Raw genomic sequence first — 25,551 nt, forward strand, 5'->3', positions numbered from 1 at the left:
CATGCAGGTATCTTCCCTCACGGCGCTTCAAAACAACTTACCTTTAGTGGTTTTGAAGTTGTTTCTTAGTGCAAATGTGTTCTTCTGGCAGATAGGAATTGTTTGTTGCAGAAAAATCTCAACCCAGAGATGGAAGTCAATAAGAGTTGACGAAGATTTATGCACGTTCGACATGGTTGTTCTAGATGGATTGAGTCCAATATAACTTTTCCCATCCTCAAAATTTGTACGGAAAGTAGGTTAAGATGTGAAGATTGCTGAGTTTTCATCACTCTGCTATGTATGGAAAGTGATTTTAGGATGATGAACAGACGGGACACAAACCACATCACTTTCCTTTTTCGGATCAAATTCCTCTGATGAATCATTTCCAGTCAGTCGAAATCAAATCAAATTCCTCTGACAATATGAGATTTGTTTCCCATTTTTCACGGGATCATTATCATAACTTTCCAGGAGATTTTCCTTGCTGGGATTCAGTTTCCTGGTCTCCTCCATAAATCCTTCATGATACATTTTGTTCTTAGAGTTGTATCGTTGCTTGGTTTTGTCGAAATCGAAGCACTCGTTGGGAAGAGGTAATCTCACAATCTTTGGGTTCAACATATAACTGTTCCGGAAAAGCATGTGTTCATAATGGATCTTTCTTTATTAGTACTTATTTCGAAGATCAAAGATGAGGGGAGCTGTTCTTGTTGCGATTGCTGCAACGGTGGGGAATTTGTTGCAGGGATGGGACAATTCGATGATTGCAAGTAATATATATGCCATCTCCTGTTTGGAAGGTCGATCCAATTCAATAGGAATGGGTTAACCTTAGATATCATTGTTGTTGTCAGTCGAAGTCCACATTAGAGGGGCTGATCGTGGCTATGTCCCTGATTGGAGGCACTGTTGTCACGACCTTATCAGGGCCCGTCTCTGACTCCATTGGTCGCCGCCCGATGCTGATAATCTCTTCACTTCTGTACTTCATTTGCGGTCTCATCATGATGTGGGCCCCAAATGTTTATGTCTTGCTTTTAGCGAGGCTCCTTGATGGGTTTGGAGTTGGTCTCGTTGTGATCCTAACACCTATCTATATTTCTGAGACAGCCCCTTCAGAGATCCGGCAACTTCTGAATACCATTCCGCAGTTTGCTGGCTCAGGTGGGATGTTTCTGGCGTACTGCATGGTGTTTGCAATGTCATTAAAGGAGTCCCCAAGCTGGAGATCGATGCTCGAAGTTATATGCGGGCCCTCATTGATATATCTCTTACTGGCTGTAATTTTCTTGCCCGAGTCTCCTCGGTGGCTCATAAGCAAAGGCCAGATGCTTGAGGCCAAGAAGGTACTCCAGAGACTCCGAGGGAGAGACGATGTCTCGGGTTTGTAAAATTTCTATGTATCATCTCAATACACTTGAAAAATGGAAAAAGCGGGAAAACTGAACCTCTTTTGAAGCTTTTTGAAGTCGAATGTGACAAAAATAGATCTAAAAACCCATTCATCACAAACACTTTGTTTATTGGAACGTGTAACATTCAAGGAACTCGTTATCGACCTGCAGGTGAGTTGGCATTGCTTGTGGAAGGTCTAAATGTCCAATCTGAAGCATCGGTTGATGAGTACGTTGTTTTTCCAGTCGATCAAACCACCTTGCGGAACATGTAACATTCAAGGAACTGGTTATCGACCTGCAGGTGAGTTGGCATTGCTTGTGGAAGGCCTAAATGTCCAATCCAAAACATCGGTTGATGAGTACGTTGTTTTTCCAGTCGATCAAACCACCTTGCAGAAAGATAGGATGGTAGTAGATGAGTCCTCCCATTTCTTGATGATCGCAAAACCTTTGGCTGGACAGAGCACCCAGATCATGACACCCGGTGGGATCACAGGAAGTCTATCCGGGCGTGTCCAGTTGAAGGGCCCAATTGTCTCAATGTTCAGCAGTGTTCACGAGCCATCCACCTCACAGACCTGGAGCAGACTCGACTTAGTATTTCCGAAGACCGGAAGCATCGCCAGCAATAAGAACTCCCATATGGACTTGGAGAGCCAAAATGGGGTCGAAGACTCTGATTATCACTATGATGAGGGGGGTGCTTATGTTGAGGATAATTTGGAGACACCACTGCTCTCTCGAGAGGCGATTGGCATCGAGAAGGACCAAACTCCTGGTTTGCAAAGAAGCAACCTGAGCATGAGACTGAAGAGCTGGCTAGTTCTTGACGAGGGAGGTGAGCAAGTCAGCTTCACTAATATCGGGAGCGGTTGGCAGATGGGTTGGAAGTTGACAGAGAAGGAAGGGGAGAAAGGGAAGGAGGAGCAGGTGAAGCTGATATATCTGCACCAGGACACTCGGCCGGGGTCCAGGTCCCATGTCTCAATCTCAGGCACTCAGGAGAGCGAGTTAGGCCATTACGCTGCCGCCCTGGTGAACTTGTCAATTCATTCTCCACAGGAACTAAGTGGATCCCATCTCGTTGAACCAGTTCTTCACACCCCAAAAATCACCCATAAGAGGCTGAGCTAGTGTGGTCTCTGTAAACTGGGAGTTAAGCGTGCGTTGTTTGTAGGAGTTGAGCTGCAAATCCTCCAGCAGGTAGAATTTTCTCTACATTGCACAGAGAAAAACTTTTTCCTCTTGACTATGTCGTGTTCAGAGAAAACAACTGGAGATGTTGTCAGAATAGAGTATAGCAAGCTCACTACAGTTTTTTGTTTTGTTTACGTGCAAGCATGGGTATGGAATGTATGATGACAATCTTATTTCTCTTGACTAATCAGGGAGATTTTGTTGCATTTTATAAGTAGGTTGGTGGCATTAATGGGGTCCTCTACTACGCCCCTCAGATCCTTAAGCAAGCGGGAGTGGCAGTCCTTCTAACTGGTTTAGGCATCGGGACTGATTCCGTGTCTTTCCTCATAAGTTGCCTCATAACGCTCTTGATGCTTCCCTGCATAGCCCTCTCGATGAGGTTGATGGATGTTTCCGGCAGAAGGTAAAACAATTCCTCCTGATCATTCACGAATAGTGGGTTCCTTAAATCAGTTCTCTTTATTGCAAAGTTAGTCCAAGTCCTTCATGAACTCTCTCAGATGTGATTTTATCTCCATTTTCTCAGGTCAATTTTACTAGCGACGATCCCAATCCTGGTCATGCCCCTCCTGATCCTAGTCCTAGGCAGCATTCTCAGTGTAAGTCCCATCGTATAACCAGTACTCTCTGCGTCCAGCATGTTGGTGTACCTGAGCTGCTTCGTGATGGGCTTTGGTGTGATTCCAAACATACTCTGCTCGGAGATCTTCCCTACACAAGTCCGCAGGCTTTGCATAACAATTTGCGCTCTCACATACTGGATCGGGAACATAGCCATCACCTACAGCCTCCCTTCTTGCTCTCTGCCATCGGCCTCTCCGGCGTCTTCTCGATCTTTGCTCTGGGATGCATCATCTCTTGGGTGTTTGTTTTCTTGAAGGTCCCTGAGACGAAGGGCATGCCCTTGGAGGTCATCATGGAGTTCTTCGCTGCAGGCACAAGGCAGGGCAGTTCTGGTGCCAGGAACAACTAATATCTTCGCCCAACTAGCGCTTTCCAAATCCCTCACTCTTCCTGGTTTTGTGAGACTTTGTTTTCTTCTCTCTCGGAGATCTTTTGCCAGCAGAACAGGATATATCTAGTAATTACATCCATTCTTGCCGATCTGTCGATCATCCCTCGCACCTGTCAACAAGGCATTTATGCGAGCCATTGATAGTCACGTAATCTTTCTTGGAAAAACTAGGTGAATTCAGATTGAATATTATTTTCTATGAGCCCAAGAACAAAAGGTACTTGCAATGCAAGCCAGTCGCTTTCTCATCTCTCATACAGTATACATCAACATTTATGTTTTTCTTATGACGAGTGGATTCAAGTTTCGTTCAACTAATTCTCCTAGCCTACACAATAAGTCCAATTGCACAAAGCCGTGTAAGTGTCCTTATATGGATATTCTTATCATAGTTTCATAGTGACTCGAAATTAACGAGTCATGTCGTTCAACGGATCAAATTGACCTTATTACATTGGAACAAACTAAAAGGGTATGGCGGGAGTTGAAGTTGAACATCTAAGGCGAGGCCTAGAGTGTGTTTGTTTGGATTTTTTTTTAATTAGTGACTTGTTTGGATTTAATTTTAAGTGCTGCAATTAAGTGTTTAATGAAATGAGTGAAAATTATTTGAGAAAGAATGCGTTGAAATTTTGATATTTTTACGGTAGTATTCACATACCAACCCAATATTTTCTTTTATCTCCTCTTTTACCCCAATCGTTTAATATTATATAATTTTTTAATAATTTGTGAAAATTAAAAAGAAAGTGGAAAGTCGAATGACGAAGAGGTAGTCAGAGCGGTGGGGCTTTGTTGTCGACCCTTCACCCCTTACGATGTTGTCAGCAAGCAAGAGGTTGCGCGACCTCATCTATGGTGATGCAGACCGGGGACAGAGCCCCCATTGCCTTATCACCCCCTTCTCCCTCTCTTCGATTTGGAAGAGAGAGGAGGAAGATCTGAGCGGTGGGGGCTCCATTGCCGATCCCCACAGCCATAGACAAGTTTACCAACGAGCATACTGCTTTGATCTCCCTCCTCTCTCTTCGAGAGAATTTCTAAGTGGTGGTGGCTCCATCCGGGAGACCAAATGGCCAAACGAGATCGTAACGGTTTTTGTGCTTGCCAGCAACCTCTTCTGCGCTGGTAATGGCAGGGATTAGAGCCACCACCGTCCCTTTCCATTGATCGCCCTCGTCTCTCTTTGGGCAAGTCTTGTATCATTGCACAGAATCCATGTCCATATAATCTAAACTAATTGATAATTTAGTACTTTTAAGTCGATCTGGACCCGTGCTTTTGGAAACAAATTTAAGGTGCACATAGCCTCGAGGCTATCCAAAGGAAAATCCTATGATCCCTTAGCGGAACATCCCTCTATCCCTTGGGGTTGTCGAGTTAACATGAATATCACACCGAGGTATTGATCCGACGGTTCTAAGAGGCAAAAGACGGTCCATCTAACGGACCGGATGATTTCCAATAACAGCCCAAGACATTTCTCGCCCATCCGAGGAGCTGTTTCTTGACGACTGTGGAGTTGAACGAAACAGTGTACGAATGAACTGAACTGTGTAGTTCAGTAAAGGCTATCTCTGTTAGGGTTTCTTCCCGATTGAATCTTGACCGCCAGATTGCGATTGTCATCGATCGGGGAAGATGAAGGAGGAAGAAGATCGGCAGGTGACGGAAATGCAGCGAGATGAGAAGGCCGACGATTCGCTCAGCAGACCGGGAATCTTCGTGATCGGATCCTCCAACGTCGGCAAACGGACCCTCCTTTCTCGTAATTCTCTCTCTAAGCTTCCAAATTTGGATCAAATTTAGGTTTCTTGATTCTTTTTCCCATCTTAGATAGCTGTAGGGGAGATAGAGACTGATTAGCTTAGTTTTGTCCTGTATTCAGGCTCTGTTTGATGATTTTTGCCCATTATCGGACTCTTCAGTTGATCTTGATTTAGGAATCGGGGCATAGCTGTTCTGCTTCGGTTCGATTTTGCAAGAATTGAAGTTTCTAGTGCTGATCCATTATGGTTTGCATTTGTTTTCTCAAAATGAGGTGTGATTGCTAGCTGCTGCTTATTGATTTGCTTTTGTTCTTAAGGATTTTGGCTTTTCTAGCAATTGAATGACTCGGGCTTATGAACTTGTTGGTGTCAGGCTTGCTGTCGGCGGACTTCGAAGACAGGCCTGATTCGACCCCGGATGTATCTGTTCATGGGTGAGTATGCAGGAAGATACTGAAAAATTGCTGCGAACGTACTGTGCTTGGTTTTCCCAGCTTCTTGCTTGTGTCTCGTGAGTTTATGGGTTTATGGAAACAGGTGGAACATTAATACGAAGTACTACAACGCGGATGTTTCTGTGTGGATGGCTCATCTCCATGAGGGCTTCGATATAGGTTCCCTGCCTATATTCGACCGACTGGAAGCCCTGGTGATGGTTTTTGATATCAGTAATGTGAGCCTCATCCTATAAATACTTCTGCAGTTTTGAACTTCCGTCTCCTTGTAACTTATGAATGTCATTTCTCATAAAGGTCCTCATCTTCTGGTCTTTCACGCAGATATCATCCCTCACGGCACTTCAGGATTGGGTGTCTAAAAATGATATAAAAAACTTCGAAATATTGTTGTGCATCGGCAACAAAGTGGATCGCCTACCAGGTCATCCAGTCCATGCTGAGTACAGAAGACGCTTGCTGAAGCTTGAGGATGAAAGTTCTGATTATTATGGAGAACTGACTGAAGGCGGGATTTCTGAGGCTGAAGGGACCAGTTTATTGGGTGAAGAAGAACCGTCATCAGAGATTAAGAGGTCTTGCTTGGAATGGTGCAGCACGCACAATATTGAATATATTGAAGCCTGTGCCTCCAATGCTGATTTTGACAAATGTAAGGCCTTGTAACCATTCAATTTTGCATATGAAGAACTGGTCATTTTATCCACATATGTTCAATACCGTAAAACTATGTTATTTCCTTTTTTGTGATTCGTTAAGCATCAAGGTGGATGTAAAAAGGTAGGTTGTATAGTGTCCCTGTGTTAATTCTCTTTTAATGTTGTCACTATACACGCAATGACTGTACCCGTTTAAAGAGATAGATATACTTCTTACATCAATTGGCATGGTATTATTCATCGTCGTCGTTTTTCAGTGTTCTATATCATTTTGTTAAAATGCGTATTGTAACCCAGGTTTATCAGTTGATGGGGATCAACAAGGAGTTGAACGTCTGTTTGGTGCTCTTTCTGCCCATATGTGGCCTGGAATGAGCTTGAAGTCTGGGGATAAGATAACTGAACCATCATTACCCGAAAAACAAGGTTTGACGTTTAAATGTCTAACTCCTTTTTGACGTTTAATAGTATGCCATCAGAATTCTTCATTTTCTTGTTGTGCTGTCTCTGCTCAGACTCATCAGAAGATGAAAGGGAATCTGAGTACGAGTTCGACTACGAAATTTTATCGGCGGGTTCAGCTGAACCATGGGATGATACAGAATGGGTTTCTGCCAGTGATCCAGGAACATCCTCACAAGTTGCAGGATCAGTTGCCGAGAATGTTTCTAGCACAGAATGTAATGGGGAGAATGGAACGATACACGATGAAAAGGACCACCAAGCCTTGAAACTGGACGCATCATCAAGTGAGAAAACTGATGATATAAATCAGGCCTCAGCACAGGATCCCGATGAGGACTCAGAGCTGGAGCAGGGTGGCGCGAGTTTTGATTTCAAGGATTTGGAACAGTTGATGTCAGAGATCGGGAATACTCGTGACAACCTGCGGTTTATGCCTGATTTTCAGAGGAGGGAGATGGCAGCGCAGCTCGCCCTGAAAATGGCGAGCATGTTTGGCGGAAGCAGTGACGAAGAAGAGTGAGATGCTATAGCAAGGACTCATGAGGCGGTCATATGATTTTGGAAGTCTTTGTAACTCATTGCTTCTGAGACTGATGGCCATCGACAGATGTTTCTTGAGCTTGACAGTATATGGAAAAGCCTGTCAAGATATCCATTTGTCTTTCCTGCTCCATCCTTTGTCATCCCTCACAAAACAGCTCGAAAATTGATGTTTCTTTAGGTTCGAGTTATTCGTCAATACTAGATGGCCCGACACGATTGTAACAGTTTTTAGTATCCTAACTGCTTTGTGTTGTGTTTTTATCTTGCCTTCTTAGTTAATGCACTTAATAACGTGACTTGGCATGATTGAGGACCGTTGTCTTAATATGCTCACTCTTATATACCTAACAACCTGATGGACTCGGGTTCTGGGTTAGACAGTCTCGATCGACCAATCCGGTACGGCAGTCCGTTGCTTTTGCCTCTTTTGTCATCTCAGAGGTCAGGTCAAGTTGCAAATAATTTATCAGCCACTAACAAGGGGAAGTGGGGGTATTTGATGATACTGATAAGGAATTTGATGATACTGATAAGGACAGTGTTATCTTTTTTAAGTAGTGATAAAGATATTTTTTTTTGTGAGGGATGGAATCTCCCAATAAAATAAGAGAAGGAAGCCTCTGTGTCCAAACAAGAATGGTTGGGTTGGGCAGAAAGTGAGCACTCACGAAGGATTTTGATGGGGAGTGAGGTTTGAGGTCTCTCTTGTGAAAATTGGTCAAAAAAAGTGACTCCAAGTGGAGCTTTTATTGGCATTTTTAGGTCCCGTTTAAATATAATCATACTTCACTCCACTTTATCGTTCTCTCAATTTAACAATAATTATTATTTCTTTATTTTTTTACATTTAATAATATATTCTCCCTTATATTTTCTCCTAACCATTATTATAATTAATTTTTTTAATAATAATTTCTCTCACTACACTCCATTATTCCCTCAATTCAATAATATAATCATTATTTTTTATTTTTTTCTCATTTAATAATAAATTATCGCTCATAATTTGTTCTAATCATTAATATAATCAATTTTTTTAATAATAAATTCTTCCAATTATTTTTTTCTATGTGGGTGGAATATGGTGGAGTAGAATCCTAATTCCGAAACCAAAGAAGCCGTCCCAAGTAACGTCACAATCGCGCCTTGTAAATATCTATAATTTTATAGGTATATTATGTCTTACTGTCTAATAATACTAGTAATTCGAAGAAAGGGATTCCGATAACCATCGCACTTTGATTGAAATATGTTAGAACAGAATACTTTCAGTTGAGATCGCAAGTATAGTAATGAAATTAGTTAAAAAAAACTTGTGAGAAAGAGTAAGACTAAGCCGACTGTCGAGAAAGAGTCGCTATTGCTGCCTTAATTAACGCGTGATAAATTGAAGTGCAATAACCGAACTGGCCTGAAAAATTAGTAAGGCGAGTATAAACTGATGGGATTACCCGGCTGATAACTTCCAGAAGAATCGTGTCGAGAAAGGGTACCATTATTGTTGCCTTATGCATGAGAAGATATATTCATTTCTTCATCTTCTTTCTTGCGGGAGACCCTCGGATGGGGACCTGAGGTGACCCCTCACCTATCTAACCACCATTACAAGTTGAAAGGAAGATGAAAGTTGTCCGAAACGGTAGAGAAAATATTCGGTAAGTATCATGCAGTCACGTGATTATATGAAATTCAATTAACAAAATATAATTATAATATATGAATCTTCACCTTCACATGTGTCATTTGTTGATCGAGTTTTACACAATAACGTGACTGTGTCGTACGCATGTAAAAGAAGATGATCTTCTTCTTTTTCTTCTCCTTCATTCCGTAGAATTTGGTCCTCGTCTCGGAATCTCCCCTTTTTGCCAACATCCACACTTTTCTCTACCAACTTGAGTTTTCTTTCTCTTAACTCCATAATCTTCTAATACTTTTACGAACCCGTTTCACCTCCTGTTTTCTCCGCTAGTTTCAGGAGAAAAGATGCGCGAACTCTTGTGCTCGAGATTCTGGTCGTTGTGTTGGTTCCGGAAAACTTTCTGGGGCCCTCAAGTTCAAATTCAATATCCATCCCAAAATTTTCAATAGACACATGTAATTACAGGTAGATAGGTCGTATGGATCCTTAATTCCTTTTCTACACATGAAAGACGACACAATCTAGACCATGAAACCTTGGCTGCTGGTTGAGAAGATGCCTGTGGCAAATTGACTCTGAGATCTGCCAAGGTTGGCCGAGCTGTTCTTCCTTGCAACTAAAAGAAGTATATATTTCTGCTTCCTGAGAACGTAAGGGCTGAGGAGAAAAACATATCGAACTTGTCTTTGCAGAGCACTCTTTCATGGTCCACGTTATTCTTCTGAAAGATTGAAAGCTTAAGAAGGGATAATCATGAAATTTTATGTGTTCTTTATTTATTTATTTTAGCTATATCCTTAAATGTACTAAGCTTACGAACTTTCCTCATAACCGGAAAATAGAAAAAAATGACATAGTGCTTTGAGGACATCAGCATCCGAGAGAATCTGGAATCATAAAACGAAATATACGTTGCATAGTGATTGAAGATAAAGCCGGTTCACATGGTCGCAACTTCTTTGTGGGGCACATAATCACAATTTTATTCTCTCTTTTAGAATAAAGAGCTAAAAAAATAATTCCTCTATCAACTTCGAAAATCCTCAAACTTTAGTAATTGAATTGACATCCTCAATGTTAAATAATTTCAAGATGAATGAAGAAAATAACTCGGAAAGGTAAATTAATATGTTTGGTTTTGACGCGCACCGCCTACTTCCTATATCCATTTAATTAGTAAAAAATCACTAAGTTCAATACTACTTCATAATTTGATCTGTTTTTGTTTATTTTGCTATAATAGTATATCTCCCATTTTATATAACCCATGATTTCCAAATTTTTACAAAAAAAAATTGTTATTTTTTCGATTTCAGATTTTTTGGGCTATTCGTGAATGAGAGGGAAGAGTTGGAAGATAAAGATATGAAAGTGACAAAAGTTTAACAAATGAACAGAAATTACTGAAAAAGGAAAAACCGAAGGGAAACTTCCTCATGAAGAACCTCCATTTCGCAGAAATTATTGCCAAAAACTCATCATTAATTAGAAAGTTCTTCAGTCGATGTCGATAATTAAATCGGATAATTGATTATACATAATTCCAATAAGTCGTAAACAAATCTTTTTTTTGCTGGAAGAGTCGTAAACAATCATTACACAAGTGCATAGCTGATGTGATGATCTCGATTCATTTTCGGGTAACAATTGCACTTCTTTCGTGTACGCATTGAGCTTCCAACTTCTCAAAATTCCACAAGTGCCATCAGTGATGATAGAAAGTATACATTTCTTCGGTGGGCACTCTCTTATCCGCAGTCTAATCGGTTCCGACTCATTGAAAGTATTTATCAACTTTACTACCGAAAAAAAGTATTTCTCAACTTCCCCCTTAATCCATACATATGTACAAATACAACAACCACTACTAAAATAAAATTAAAAAGAAAAATAAAATTAAAAAGGAAAAAAGCAATAAGGTTCCTATTAAGGCAAGAAACCGCCGTCGTTCCTGTTGCCCAATTCAGCATCTTCCCTCTCCTTCAGCTCAGCCTCCGCCGGGCCAGACCCGGATCCCCCGCCGTGAGCCACGGGGAAGCCGCCACATTTTTGGCACCGGCCCACCACGAGGACCTGCCTGCAAGAGGGGCAGGACGAGTGCGACCCGAGCCACGTGTCAATGCAGGCCACATGGAACACGTGCCCGCACTGCGGCAAAACCCGGACCTCGTCCCCTTCTGCAAACTCTGTGAGACATATCGAGCACTCGGCCGTGAACTTGCTGGCTGGCCAGGCGGAGGAGGACGGGGACGATGAGGATGTGTAGGTGAACTTGGGGAGGGACTGGAGGACCTTCTTCTTGACGCCCTTGTTGGCATAGTGCGAGGTGGTAACAGATGGAGATTGGAGCCCAGCACTGGAACCTCGGCGCAGCCAGGTGCAGCGGACAACAGCGATGAGGCCCACAACGCAAATCAGGGCACAGAGGAGGGCTGCGAGGATGATGACGAAGTCGGACTCCATGTTAGTGGCTTCAGCAGGAGGCGGAGCCAACGCGGTGGTGGCCGATGATGGCTGTGGCCGGGTCATGATGCGGAAGGGTGTGTGAAAGGGCAGGGCTTTGGGGAGGTTTATGAAGGTAGAAGATGATGAGATGGGGAAGTTTCCAGTTCTAATAAAATCAGTTGAAGATGTGATGGTGGGGAGTGAGAGAGAAGAGGATAAGGAAAGAGTGCTAATGTGAACTGTAGGGCTAGACCTTTTCTATGTTACAAGATTCTATTCAGTATAGTTTTATAATAACCGAAATACAGGATGGATATGGTAGACTTGAATCAGAGACCTCGCCCGTGAAGTAAATCTGAGAGTCTCCTATCACCATTATGAAGGATGAATCCGTTCTCGCTTGGCCGAAGAAGCAAGGTGCCGTAATCATAGTGGTCCTTTTATTTTTGGAAAAAAAGATAAAAACTCTCATTGTGGTTTGAGGTCGAAACAAATCGCACCATACTATTTTATTTGGGACAATTAGACCCCCTGTGGTTTGCTCTATTAGAGAGTTACGGCGTTAATTTTTTTCATTTTCAATCTTCAATCTGTAATCTTTTAATCATTTTGATTCTAAATCTTTTTCTTTTATCATTCTTTTCCTCAACTTTTTATTTTAGTCCTATAAAGAAAATCGAAAAGGAAGGGGGAGTCGGGACTGCCAATTGATGACCCCGACCCCTCCATCGAGGTTGCCAGTATCCACAGAGGACACCGGCAACCTCGATGGAGGGGTCGGGGTCACCGATTGGGGGCCCCAACCCCGAATCGACCGAGGACTCTAAGTTGGAGGTCCTCGGTCGATTCGGGGTTGGGGCGGCCAATCAGCGACCCCGACCCCTCCACTAAGGTCATCGATACTCACGGAGGATGCCGGTGATCTTGGTGGAGGGGTTAGGGTCACTGATTGGTGGTCCCAATCCCGAATCGACCGAGAACTCTGAGTTTGAGGTCCTTGGTCGATTCGGGGTTAGGGCCACCAATCGGCGACCCCGATCCCTCCACCGAGGTCACCGGTAGTTACGGAGGACACCGCGACCTCGGTGGAGGGGTCGAGGTCGCCAATTGGCGACCCTAACTTCAAATCGACTGGGGACCTCCAACTCGGAGTCCTCAATCGATTCGGGGTTGGGGCCGCCAATCGAAGACCCCGACTCCTCGATCGAGGTCGCTGGCAACCTCCGTGAGTACCGCTGACCTCGGTGGAGGGGTCAGGGTTGCCGATTGACGGCCCCGACCCCTCCTTCCCTTTTGATTTTCTTTATAGGATTAAAATGAAAAGTTGAGGATATGAATGATAAAAGAAAAATATTTAGAACCAAAATGATTAAAAGGCTAAAGAATGAGAACTGAAAATGGAAAAAAAAAATTAACGCCATAATCTCCTATATCTAATGGAGCAAACCACATGGAGACTAATTGTCTCAAATAAAAGAAAATGGTGCGATTTGTCCTGATCTCAAATCATAAGGAGGATTTTTTTGTCTTTTTCCCTTTATTTTTTTTGTTAGCCGCGTTACTAGTATGTGGTAGATTTCTCCATAATATACTAGCGTGACAATAATACTTGGAATCTTATGGTACGATCGAACTCTTCGAAATCTCTTGAAAATCTATATAGCTTACTGATATTGAAATAACACTATTAAAAAATCATGAAATTTGTTTTGCTTGTAAGCGACTCTTTATATCTGTCTTAATAAGTAAAAACAACTCGTATCGTGATTATTAGTCGTGGCTTTAGTTACATTCAGAAATTTCATTTTATGCTATGTTTCAAGTTCAATCGCCTTCCGGAACCCGAGAGAAAAGTGTAAGTACTTTATAATATCGTGTACTATTATTTGATCAATCATACCCAATTCGACCCTTTCACTCTATGCCATGGTTGACTAATTAATCATGTCCACTCCTCTTATAAGCAACTAACCGTGCCTTTCTTATCTTTACTTTTTTTGAGCATATCCTCGAAAAGACATAGATATGATTGAAGACCTGAACCATTTTACCACTACCAAGACCAAACCTCCCAGTCCGTCTTGAGTCGGGGGACTGACATAGGAATTTTATTCCCTTTCCATGTTCTTGTTCGAGCAAACAATAGTGGTTTTTTTTTTAATAGAAAAAGGGACATGAGACGACCAGCGTACCAATGCCAATAAAACGTAACCATGTGAGATAGTTATATCAGGACCTGAGGGTCTGAGCTCATTATTGTGACCTCAATGAGGTATCAGAGGAACATCACACATCCACAAATCTATACTCAGAGTACTACTACCACAAGCGGATTTGACAACAAATAGAGAAATTTTTCGCCTTTTATTTACTCTCAAGTCTCTACAGAAACTTGAACCTCTGACCTAATGCTTGGAACATTAGCACGCTACCGGTTGAACTACACCTTATTGGTACAATAGTGCATCTTTAATTAACTGCAAGTGTGTTGATTCATTAAAATACCAATGCTCATCTTTTAATTTCTCTTTAATAGAAGATATCAAATTTTTAATGAGAATATTCAGTCGGTAACTAATTAGCTGAATTCGGTTCTCGCTATTTGAAGTAATGTTTCTTTCTTTTACATTGTTTTGTTCTCCATTACATCTATAACTTAAAAAAAAAAAAGGTTTATACTTCATTGTAATTTCGTTTGCAAATCATCATCATGTATACTAGGTTATGTCACTCGCGATTCTCTGCGGGTTTGAAAGCTACATCAATATTTCTAATTTGAAAATCATGAACAGAATAAGACAGGCCTTAAATGATCCCATTACTTTTTTAAGTGAATGAATTTTACTTGCATACAGGAATTTGATTCATCTCATGATCACGGTCAGATCAAAGTTCAACTGAGAGATTATTCTCTATATATAGGATAATGTAATCTTACGTTTCACCGAAAAAAGATAGGACATTTTTAGCATCACAAATAAAAGAGGCTATTAAAATTATTGATAAATTGAAATAGGTATTTACACGCAAGTAAAAAAAATTATTATATAAATTGAAACTTAAAATAAATAAATAAGTGCTCTTGCTAATTTTAAGTGGATGAAATTTATTTTCAGTGCAGGACTTCGAAATTCATTAGGTAGTCGTAACAAAGTCAAAGCCTAAGCGAGAATTAATCCCATCTAATAAGTTGGTGCAAAGTAACCATGTTTTTCATCGAAAATAAATCAAGACATGTTTAGTAACAGATCGAATTGTTATGCGTAAATGAGAAAACTATTAAAAATATTAATTTTAAATTAATAAATAAATGGATGTAGTTATTTCAAGTGTACGAACTTTACATATAGCACATGAGCTTGAGATTCATTAAGCAGTCATAGTCAAGATCAAGGATTAAATAAAGATTAGTTTAAAGTAATTCGTTAGCGTAACATTGCGTTTCAATGATAACAAGATTAGGACATTTTTAATGGTATAAATATGAATACGAAGAAAATACTTAAATTAGCGTCTCATTAAAATGAAATAATTTTTTATATCTAAATAAAAAACTTAAAAAATTTTAATTTAAAAAGAAATGGTTTGAGTGGGGAAAATAAGCTCACTCGCCACCAACGGTCCAAATGGGACCTAGAATCACTATGTGTATAATAAATTTGTACCTCATAGTTTTTTTTTTTACTGAAGTTAATATATTCCAATTCAATGGGATTGTGAAAACTATGGGATTGTTTGTTGTTTTCCTTGTTCCTTTTCGGTTGGATATATATGGGATTGTTTTTATTTGAAAAAGAATTTGAGATAGTCTTAGCACTGCCCTAACAATCATGAGGATAAAGTGTTAGAAAAGAAAAAGAAACATTTTTTTTGCGCACATATTACATTACAATGTAATACTAGACAAACCCTCATAACATAATATAATAAGCAGGGAAAGTATATATATTTTATATATAGTGACGTGCTGTCATGTCCTATGAACCAAAATGGGATATTTTGTGGGAAAAAACCAATGAATGGGGTCCAATAAATTGCACATCAATTAATTGGCAACAAGGGAAGCATGCCATCTGCTTGCACCTCCAATTTCATTGTACTCGGTCGATTGGTCGATTCCTCCTCTTAAATCAAGCAATAGTGATAGCTAGCCCTCTGATTCCAACTTATCTCTAACTCTAAGCATTCGTGTTCCCCCCAATTTACAATCTCAAATAAACACCGATCACGAGAAAAGTCCACTACTTGTAATCCGTCTTTCATATAAAGATGTAGTTGGTACCAAACCTCATAAATATACATATATATTTTTGGAAAGTGAGTAGCTTATTTAATGACAGATATGTCAAATATATATAGTTATTTTTTAGAGTGATTGACGATATTATCTTTGGATAGAGATCGAAGAATGAGATAGACCGATCTATCTAGGATCAATAATGTTATAGTATAGTTGGATCGTCCTTCCCATAGAGGTAAACTAACAAAGGCGGCTCCATACCTTCTTAGTGAGGGCAAACTAATTACAGAAGATAAAGGATTTATCTTCTATGGACGATTGTCTAAATGCGTCTATCGGTTTAAAACTATTGAATATCGATAAGATGCTTTTGACATTTTTTTAGCTTCCAACGCTGTAAATACAGTGAAAACAAGTATATGTTGATTCATTTGAGAAATCGGTGCCCCGTTAAGAATGTACCTGAGGTGGCTTCCGCATAGTACCCGAAGAGTATGGTGTCTAAGGTCTGCATCACCGTTGGATAGGATATGTCTTGTTTAGTAAGGGAATAAGCTTCTCAAATTCAATGGTTCGGGGACCTAAGATATCGTACCCTGACATGAACACAGTATAATTTTCCGCATACCTAAAAGAGGGCTTTCAGGGCTGAGCTGTGTTTTAAGGTTCTCTTCCAAAGCTTAGCTTGGTTTACCAAAAAGAGGGCTTTCTGTTCAAGTTGGTGAGCAGCCCATCACCAGAAGGTGCAAATTGCCTATCAAGTTAGGCCCACTCAATGAAATTTATACGAAATGATGAATTAGCTATAACCTATTTCGTTCAAGCTTCCACGCTGCCTGAAATGACTATCGCTTAACGTCCTGGGATCAATTGAATGAGTTGAATAATTATAATTATCCGAATACTTCGCTGTCTATAATAAAATCAGAAATTTCAATCCAAATTAAAATGAAGTATTTTTCAATTAATTATATGAATTATAACAACAATCCGTCTATCTGTAGATTCTCAGGCATGGTATTGAAAACTTGGATTTTATGTTCGACAGCGAAAAAAGCTACCAATGTAGGAGAAACTCAATATTCATCAGGTTTACACTTAATAAGAACCATATAATAATCTAAATAGTTTATGGTTTAATCCATTTTACGAGTTATGAACGAGTAAATTTTTTGGTAAAAAGTTGATAAAAGAATTCCGCGCAAAATGCAGGTCATAGGCTAGTCTATAGGCATATTTCTTGGGGGATTTCGCATAGAGTAAGTTGCATTAAATATATTGAAAGGACGAAGTACATCAATAATGTTTGGGGCAGCGAATCAATTCCTTTTTTGCCGATCAAGACGAAGTCATGATCAGTTGTACTTCTTCATGTTCGAGATTTTTCACGTAAATTCCATAACAAGTCGTAGCCAATTGTTCTTTTATGGAGGACCATATATTATTGTAATTGTCTTCGACAATGACGGACCAAGTCAGTACTTGCTACGTGCATCGCAAGACGGGAGTTTCAACTTTGCAAGTAATTTGTTGCTTCCGTATCGTGTATCTTAGAATTAAAAGTTGTATGCAAGTGTCACGGGTTGTCATTTTGATCCCCTCTCCAAGTGCAACAATAGAGTTCTTTATCAACGTATGGATTGGCTTCATCATACATACGGTACTCCAGATATTGTTGTCCTTATCAATGAAATATTTGTGTTAACTTATCAATCTTGGAGAAGACTGGGTTTAGTTTTACACATATTCCTGGATGTCAACGCGGACTCCAAACTTTAAGCTGGTGACACAAGCAAGTTAGTCAAGATTGTGCTTCCAGCTAGGATCGTAAGGGTCATTAAATCGGGGATCGTGAGATTGGATCGAGAATGTAAGATCTTAGTTTTAATTAAAAATATATACAAAAATACAAATGTATACATTTCTATGAATTTGCCAAACTCTTACTTACCATTAAAAAATCAATCCATGTTCATATGATCTCAAGGTATTTAGCATATAAACATCCATAATTACGAGGTCCGAAGCTCACTAATCACAAAAAATAGGTCATATAATAGCACAAAAGAAAGATAATAAGATAATTAAAAAAAAAATGAATGGGTGGGAATAATGGGCCGGAAACATGGCTGGGCTTCGGCCAGAATTTTCTTAAAATTGACAAAAAGATGCATGGGCTAAGATTGGGTGGATGGTAACCATCTAACGATTTTGTGATCCTACCGCGATCCTACATTTTCGATCTTTTGAGTGATACCAGGACAGGAGACTGACTACAAGATGGACGAGTTTACGATCTTATAAGCGATGCTGACAACCTCGGATGCAAGTAAAACATCTTGAATTATTCCAATCCGGAAACTAATCCTAGGAAATGTGCTAAATCCAGGAAAACCTATGAGTCTCGAGGACCATTGGTTCAGTTCTGGTGAGTACAACAACGCCCTGATCAGATTCAAGGAGCATGCCCCGTTGGTAATTCAGGACATTATACAATCACCTCTTCTGGAATTATCCGATCTCGACTTTCCTTAGACATGTTATGCTCGTCGGAAGTGTCAATTCCTTTTTCCTCATCTAGACAATGTTATTCCTTTCGTGCAAATTCCATAACAAGTCACTACCCTGTTGGTTTTACCGGAGAGGACCATGCTTTTTTTTTTTTGGGAAGATGTAGAGGACCATGCTTGTGAACATAATAATTGTCCTCAACATTCATTAAAAAATAATAATAATAATAATTTGTCCTTCGTTACGTGCATCGCGGGGCAACATAAGGAAAACCACTACATGCATGATGGACCATCATCATTTATAATGTAAAACAAGAAGCTTAATCTTGTTCTATCGCGTTCCCGATTGGGATCAACGGAGTACGGATTGTGAATCATATTCAGGAAAACAAGAAGCATTCAGGCAGTCATAGTGCTTCGATTAATAGGGCTTCCAGGATTGCAAGAAAACCATCTAGAATTCCAATCCTTAAAATACAACCAGGAAATTCTAGGACTATCCTTTCTCGGTACCTTAGGCATCCAGATACAAATCAGAGGAGCAAGCCTGAATCGGGATCTAGGATACCACGGCATCTCCTCTCGAGCTCGTAGAATTACCCATCCTAGACTTAATTCCAGAGAAAGGTTCTGTCTACTGGAACTGTGAATTTGCCAAACTTGCACCTTCACATTCGATCCATATCACTTGAAGGCAAGGAATACATATATCGTCAAATTCAGGGCTGAAGCAAATTCTAACTTCAAAAAATAAAACGGGAGAGTTTTTATTATCCTAAAACCCCTAATTATTAACAAAAGCCAATGTACAGATCCTATATTCCTAGCCATTCTCGCACATACTACACGAAACTCTCTAGCTTACCAAAACAAAAATTGAATTCCAGACGACCTTCATGGTTTCTTCAGTCGATATTTTATGTCTTTTTCAAGGAATCAGACTTGACGAATGAAAATTCATCCTCATTGCTTGTTTCCTCGGCGTGGTGGGGGTCATTCATTTCCGCTGGTGGGTCGACCCTGATGATCAGACTCTTGCTTGCCGGGTCCAGAGACTGGGTGTCACTCTCATAGTCCGAGGCATCATGATCCTCGTACATGTACGAGCAGGTCGAGTGCCCCGTGGTCTTGAACCTTTGCAGTCTGTGCCCAGTGGAACCCGAGTGCACTGTTGAAGGAGTCGTGGGGGCCGTGCTTTCCCCTAAGGTCCGGGTTGGAGACTTCCCTCCCTTCCCTAACTGCTTCTTCCTAACAGTCATGTGCCACTTCTTGAGTGCTTTAGATGTCTGCTCGTCGAAGATCGATTTCTTCATGCAGGAGCCCATCTGCGCTCAGATTAACAGAGATCAATCACTCCAGAGTTTACTTGTGTAAAAGCATATAAGTCACTCATCGAAAATTATGATAGACATCCCAGTTGAATGAAACATTGATTGACGTTTATCAGAGAGTTTTCTGTAAACCAAACGTCAAAGGTAACGAAAATGACCTTCTTCAGGAGCTAATAATGCTAAACAAACGAAGCCTTAGCGGGAAAAATGTATACCTGAGTTACAAGAGCATAAAGTGGGAGAGTGATGTAACTACACAAGCATAAGACTGCAATGCTGCAAAACACGAAGAAAATTGAACATCAGTGGGATGTAAAATAAGCTTTTTTATCCTTGGGACTCAATTGGGAAGAAGGGGGGATCACAAGCGATTTGGCTCACCCTAAAGCGGCTTTAACGATTGCAAGCTTGAAATTAGCATGGAAGCAAGACGTCAACCCAAATGAGTACTGCAGAAGAAAAAAAGATGGGTTATTCAAGATAGATGGACGAGAATGATAGAAAACCCGGGAAGTTTATGGTGAAGTTGTCCGTACCCAAATCCATAAGAAGTATGTTATTTGGAATGCATTCTGCAACAAGTAAATCATAATCCCAACATTAGTAGAACCCAGAGTTGAAATGAAAGTTCTGAAACCGAAAGTCTTTATTCTTTGAAAATACTCATGTTGATACTCAAGGAGCAAGTCAAACACCTGAAACAGGGCGAAATGGATCAGATGAAGAACCAACTGGGGCCGACCAAACCAAAAGTACTTGTCTGAACCTTGCACCAGAGGTATTCCTTGGACTACTGCATGCCTCTCTGAGATCTCAAGGGCCATTTTCGTCAGAATAGCCTGAAGCTTTGTTCCGACTGCTAAGATTATCTGCAAGAATTTGATTTTTAGGTTATACATGAATCTTCCTCGAGTAGATTAAATTACAACTCCATTAGGATTTGCCTTACAATCACGGGGATCACTGACGCCCAAAACAATACTTGCCATCCTGAAGAAAAGAAGACAAAAATTATACATTAGTAACACGTGTCGAGGTCACAACATTCATTCGAGATAATTTATGGAAGAGCAGCTTACCTCTGACATTGAGAAGCAGGAAAACTACGAACGATGCCCACAATACAGGACTGCAAACAACCACGATGAAAAAGGTCAGGGGCATTACTTAGGTTGTGGACTAATTTATGTTGTGTTAGAACCCGGTAAAGGATTAGACACTTACCTTACTCCAACAACACGCTTAAAATCATCTTCTAATGATCTCTTGATGTACTTTTGGAAGTTGAATTTACTTCCGGGGGCCAAATGGAGCTGCAAAAATATGTTTCCTGATCTCAGATACATATTCAAAAAACAGCATTCAAACTTGATTTTATCTTAGATTTAATCAAAGACATGACAACTCACAATGATAAACCCATTGCGCACTGTCATGTAGTCCGACTTGCTAACAGACCTGAAAAACTGCCTAAAGAAGCAGCCCTGCAAAGGTTCGACATGATCCCAGTTGGTCTTGTCAAAATATCGCATGAGTGACTACAAAAGAAAATCTTGCCCGGACCAGCTCTATGAAAATTTATTGATCAATCGTGACTGTTTGTTGTTGTTGATTACGTGTTCCCGTCACTAAAAACAATTTCACAAATCAAGGAATCCAAAGGAACTTTGGATGATGAATCATGCTCTCCCTCAAATGGTCCAGAACCCTCTCTATTGAAATAAGTCATACGTCATATCCCCACACATTATATACAAGATGAACATGTAATTTAAGATAGATGAGATTTATTCTAGAGGACAGAATATTATCGATATGACCAAAATACAGGATATGGATCTCTAAAGGGTAAATAGAAGTATAAAACTTCCGATTTATATGGGAAATATATGGTTTATATATATATATATATATATATATAAAAGGCGTGCAAACATCGCGTCCACTCATAAAACTCGACTATATCTATACATATATAATAATTTAATTTACTGCGAGAACCTGTGAAATGATGGATATGCATATTATAAATTACACAAGCGGAAAATATTATAATGTCTACGCAGGAGAATCTCTCCTACAGAGATCGAACGAATCTTCCTTCATGGCTTATAGTGGATATACTCACAATGTAGAAGAAGACCGGAAGCCTAGTCCAAAAGCTTGTGTGGGCTCGGACGAAAGATGTCTCGTGTGTCAGCCTGAATCTCGAAGGATCTGTAACCATTTGATCAATGAGGATGAAGAAAAGTCCATTATTGTTAATTACAAGCCAAGCTCTCTACGTTTCTCGGTAAAGAAAGCATACCATTGGAGAACTCGTAATCATGAGACGAGGTTTCCTGTTCCCAGTGCTTCCAACCTCGTATCTGTCCATAGCGAGATATGTGAGAAATTATGAATACTTAGGGGGCGTTGGCGTTTGGTTTCAGAGATAAACTAAGTTTGATTTTGATTTTGATTTTGATTGTGAAAAAAGACAAATGAGATAGTATTATAAATTTGACTTGGGAAACGTGTGTTTTTGTTGTGTAGTGGGTAGAGTTAAAATCAAAATCATGATTCTAAAATTACATCATGAAACCAAACGAACCCTTAAGCAAACTTAAACTTTCATCTTATATGAGATAAACTGTGAGGGTCATATGGAAAATTTTCCAAACCTTTAGTCTTCCAAGCGTCATAGTGACAGCACTGTAGATAACATGAAAGACTGCCAGGAAAAATATCAGAATGTGAAGTTGATGCAACCCGTTGACCGATATTAGAGGTTCGTATCCCTGCTTACATGAACCACAGTTGAATCAGCTCCACAGTTAGACATGGATCACATTTGTAGTCGATCAGTTCATCAGCCTCACCATTCAGTACCGCAAATTAAATAATGCAACAAGGTTGCATACTTCAGATTATCATAGACCTTTAATGGAATTCCCTAGAGCTCATTCCGAGCAATGCAGGTCAATAAACTCTCACTCCTGGATTGTTTTCCCCGACTCAAGTCACGAAAATGCATACTATGATTGTCAATGGCGAAAAGAAAAGTATACTCGGAACTTGTTTTAGTCTCGCTGATGCATGATTTTGCATTCGTCAAGGCTTTTTGACCTCCAACAGTTTTAAACATATCCACCGGTTTGATTTACCCTCAGCTTTGATTTTCCATATTATTATTCTGTGAGAAAATTGAACCAACATGCACCAGCACAAAGTCCCGGCCACTTACCTCCTTACAACTCGGGGCAGCGCTCGCAGCGGCTAGGTATCTTCGCTCTAACCAGAGGAGTCTCCTCCGCGACGATGAGTCGTCCAATACCCCATCAGCACGACAAGGCAGCATTGTGTCAGCCACCTTCTGCGGGATGCAGATTCGGGCTATGTAACTCTGCCCGAATGTCAGGAGCAGCGAGATGAAACCCAGGACCATCAGTTCTGCAGAGAAAACCCGAAAAGAGTAGGCTCTCTTCTGCGCTGAGAATCACTTGAATCAAATCAAACTTGGAAACAGGATACGAGCTTACCGGCTTTAACCTTCTCCAGGGCGTCAAACAGAGCCTTCTTGTGCCTATCCGTCAGCCACTGAACAGACAGAGACCCACTTCAGCAGCAGAGGAATACACTCAGAAATCAAAATCCTAAATTCGAGTGCTCAAACAAGTTCCTTCTCTTTCAGATTATGATCAGAAAATATGCGAGCCCGACGGTTGAAGACATTAAAATTGTACAAATGAGGGCAATGAATTGATGAAAAGTACTAAATTTTCTCAGTGGGTCTCTGTTTCTTTCTCGAAAACATAAGCCCTCTCTTCAGGAAACAGTGGGGAAGTCATCAAGAAACCGGCAGAAACGTTAATGGAGGGCCGGGGGGGAGAGCAATAAACGGGCAATCAAGATCCCCCGTTTTTTGGTTGGGAGTAGAAATTACCATTCCAACTTTGTGAAGGAACTTCGCCAGGACAATGGAGATGATGATGATGACGGCGCAGACGCCGGCGACGGCCCATGTCGGGGTCTGGTCGAGCTCCCTCTCGTGCGTCTCACTAGACACTGCCATGACCTCTCTCTCTCTCTCTCTCTCTCTCTCTGTGTCCCGGTCACTCCTCTGTTTCAAGAAACACTGCCCGACGAGGAAATGGAAAGCTAAGCTGAATTGAGGATGATTAATGGTGAGGGAATCTGAGGGTGATTAATGGGGATGACTGCATTTAATTATATGGGCTCGAAAAGCAGAGCAGGCACCACAGTGGAGAAGGAAAGGAACAAGAAGACACGGCTCTCTGGTCAGTCTGGCTCATTATATACCGGAAGGAAAACATGGAGAGAGAAAGCTAGAGAGAGAGAGAGAGAGAGAGAGCTGACCCTCTCGAACTGAAAACAGCTGACATCCAATAAAACTTTCCCTTCGTTTTTGACTGTTTTCTTCCCCCCCCCCTCCTCTGATTTTCTTCTGTTTTTCCGTGTTAGTGGAAATTAGATATGTGAATACAAGCTATGTTCCAACTGACAAATTATCTTATCGTTGATCAAATTTTAACACGCGAAATGTATTTTGTGGTCAGGTCAAGCCGAGGCAGCCATCGATGGAATTTGCGGTTTGCTACAAGAGAGAGGAGGGAGTCCAAGGAGTTCACCGAGTGTGGTGTGGAGTGATATACGAGCGAGTGAGTGAATATAAATTGAAGTAAATAAACATAATATTGTGACAGTGCATGGCCTGCAAATTGCGCTATCATTAATAAGATAATCTATAAATTTGAACGCACTGAAAATATTTTACGGTTAAGTGAAAATCACCGGAAAATAATAAAATTTTCCGCGTGATGTAAAGTGATGTTTACATGCCGTTTGTTTTCCCATTGGATTGGACTGTTAGTGTTGGACATGGATTTGGGATCCGATCCTCGGAAACTGCCGCCAATTAAGGGGGCCTTCCTCCTCTGTGTCTGAACATCAGAAGTCTCCTCTCTTCTTCCAAAAAAAAAAATATATCCAGCTTTTATTTATTTATTTATTTATTTTTATAAGCCTCACCGGCCAAATATATGTAATACACCCATACATGCACACCTAAATATATATGGATTTGGCTTTAATAACCCTCAACAGTCACCGAGGCAAGTCTTGGTATAACGGTTTAGAGTCGCACAAACTCCAAAATACTCTGTGAATATTACGCATTATGTATATAAAACTTTATGTATTATAATTACATCTTTTATATATATATATATATATATATATATATATATATATCAATCAGTTGTTGGTTGAGTTTTATACAATTACATGAACGTGTAATACTCAACGAATATTTTCTCAAAATACATGACACATTTTTTCAAGTTTCTTCGGCTTCATTTTTTTCGTTGATCACGTAATATCATAAAATTCAATGAATCCCGACTAATTCAAGATCATATTAGATTAGTCCACTTTATTTCCTTATATTAAATCCATAGTTTTCGTTATGATAGAAAAGAAAAAACATACGACTTCCTTCGGTGTTGATGATGTGGGGGCGGATATGGACAGTGCCATGGAAAAAATGAGGCAACGGAGTAAAGTCGGATGCCTTGCCATGATTAAGGTTCCAGCCTTGGGGCAAATAAAGAATGAGATCTCAATCTCAAGGTTAAAACTTAAATGGGCGGACTAAAATAAATAAATATATAAAAATTCTTAGCACTATTTCGATATGTGAATTATGTGAAACTAAAGAAAATGCAAATGCAGAAGGGAAAAAAAAAAAGCAAAATGAAAATGTCAAGAGCATGATAGAACACAGATTGAAGCAGCCATACCATCAAATTAATAGGCCTAATATTCGGCTGTAGTTAAAATCTCATATGCCCAAAATACATGAAAACAAAATTAGTAGACTTTTAGGTCAAT

The 25,551-nt window shown here is 40.2% G+C and overlaps 3 protein-coding genes and 1 pseudogene across 4 annotated transcripts; 2 read left to right on the plus strand and 2 right to left on the minus strand.

Annotated features, from left to right (window-relative positions):
- The first annotated feature begins 676 nt into the window (after nucleotides 1-676).
- Nucleotides 677-3,604, plus strand: LOC116211866 (annotated as a pseudogene).
- A 1,284-nt stretch (nucleotides 3,605-4,888) lies between these two features.
- Nucleotides 4,889-7,796, plus strand: LOC116211949. 2 transcript variants are annotated; one of them, XM_031546497.1, is made up of 7 exons: nucleotides 5,224-5,365; nucleotides 5,486-5,638; nucleotides 5,740-5,800; nucleotides 5,904-6,039; nucleotides 6,146-6,473; nucleotides 6,778-6,906; nucleotides 6,996-7,796. In XM_031546497.1, the coding sequence occupies exons 4-7, from the start codon at nucleotides 5,950-5,952 to the stop codon at nucleotides 7,463-7,465; spliced, it is 1,017 nt and encodes a 338-aa protein (XP_031402357.1). In that variant the 5' UTR covers nucleotides 5,224-5,365; nucleotides 5,486-5,638; nucleotides 5,740-5,800; nucleotides 5,904-5,949; the 3' UTR covers nucleotides 7,466-7,796. The 2 variants fall into 2 exon arrangements, with proteins under 2 accessions (XP_031402356.1, XP_031402357.1); XM_031546496.1 differs by lacking the exon at nucleotides 5,486-5,638 and having other exon boundaries at nucleotides 4,889-5,365.
- Nucleotides 7,797-10,793: 2,997 nt separating this feature from the next.
- Nucleotides 10,794-11,944, minus strand: LOC116212391 (RING-H2 finger protein ATL8-like). Its single transcript, XM_031546978.1, has one exon. It carries the CDS (start codon nucleotides 11,657-11,659, stop codon nucleotides 11,057-11,059), a length of 603 nt encoding a protein of 200 aa, XP_031402838.1. The 5' UTR covers nucleotides 11,660-11,944; the 3' UTR covers nucleotides 10,794-11,056.
- Nucleotides 11,945-18,959: 7,015 nt separating this feature from the next.
- LOC116211398 (MLO-like protein 8) lies at nucleotides 18,960-23,998 on the minus strand. Its single transcript, XM_031545763.1, has 15 exons — nucleotides 23,585-23,998; nucleotides 23,181-23,238; nucleotides 22,886-23,091; nucleotides 22,323-22,439; nucleotides 21,968-22,028; nucleotides 21,788-21,876; nucleotides 21,069-21,143; nucleotides 20,884-20,972; nucleotides 20,739-20,788; nucleotides 20,609-20,649; nucleotides 20,355-20,528; nucleotides 20,196-20,231; nucleotides 20,041-20,108; nucleotides 19,875-19,935; nucleotides 18,960-19,653 (listed from the first exon to the last, which is right to left on the minus strand). Exons 1-15 carry the CDS (start codon nucleotides 23,711-23,713, stop codon nucleotides 19,246-19,248), a joined length of 1,662 nt encoding a protein of 553 aa, XP_031401623.1. The 5' UTR covers nucleotides 23,714-23,998; the 3' UTR covers nucleotides 18,960-19,245.
- Between the last annotated feature and the right edge of the window lie 1,553 nt (nucleotides 23,999-25,551).

The sequence above is a fragment of the Punica granatum genome, chromosome 6 (genome assembly GCF_007655135.1).
Source record: "Punica granatum isolate Tunisia-2019 chromosome 6, ASM765513v2, whole genome shotgun sequence".
In the NCBI taxonomy this organism is placed as follows: Eukaryota; Viridiplantae; Streptophyta; class Magnoliopsida; order Myrtales; family Lythraceae; genus Punica; species Punica granatum.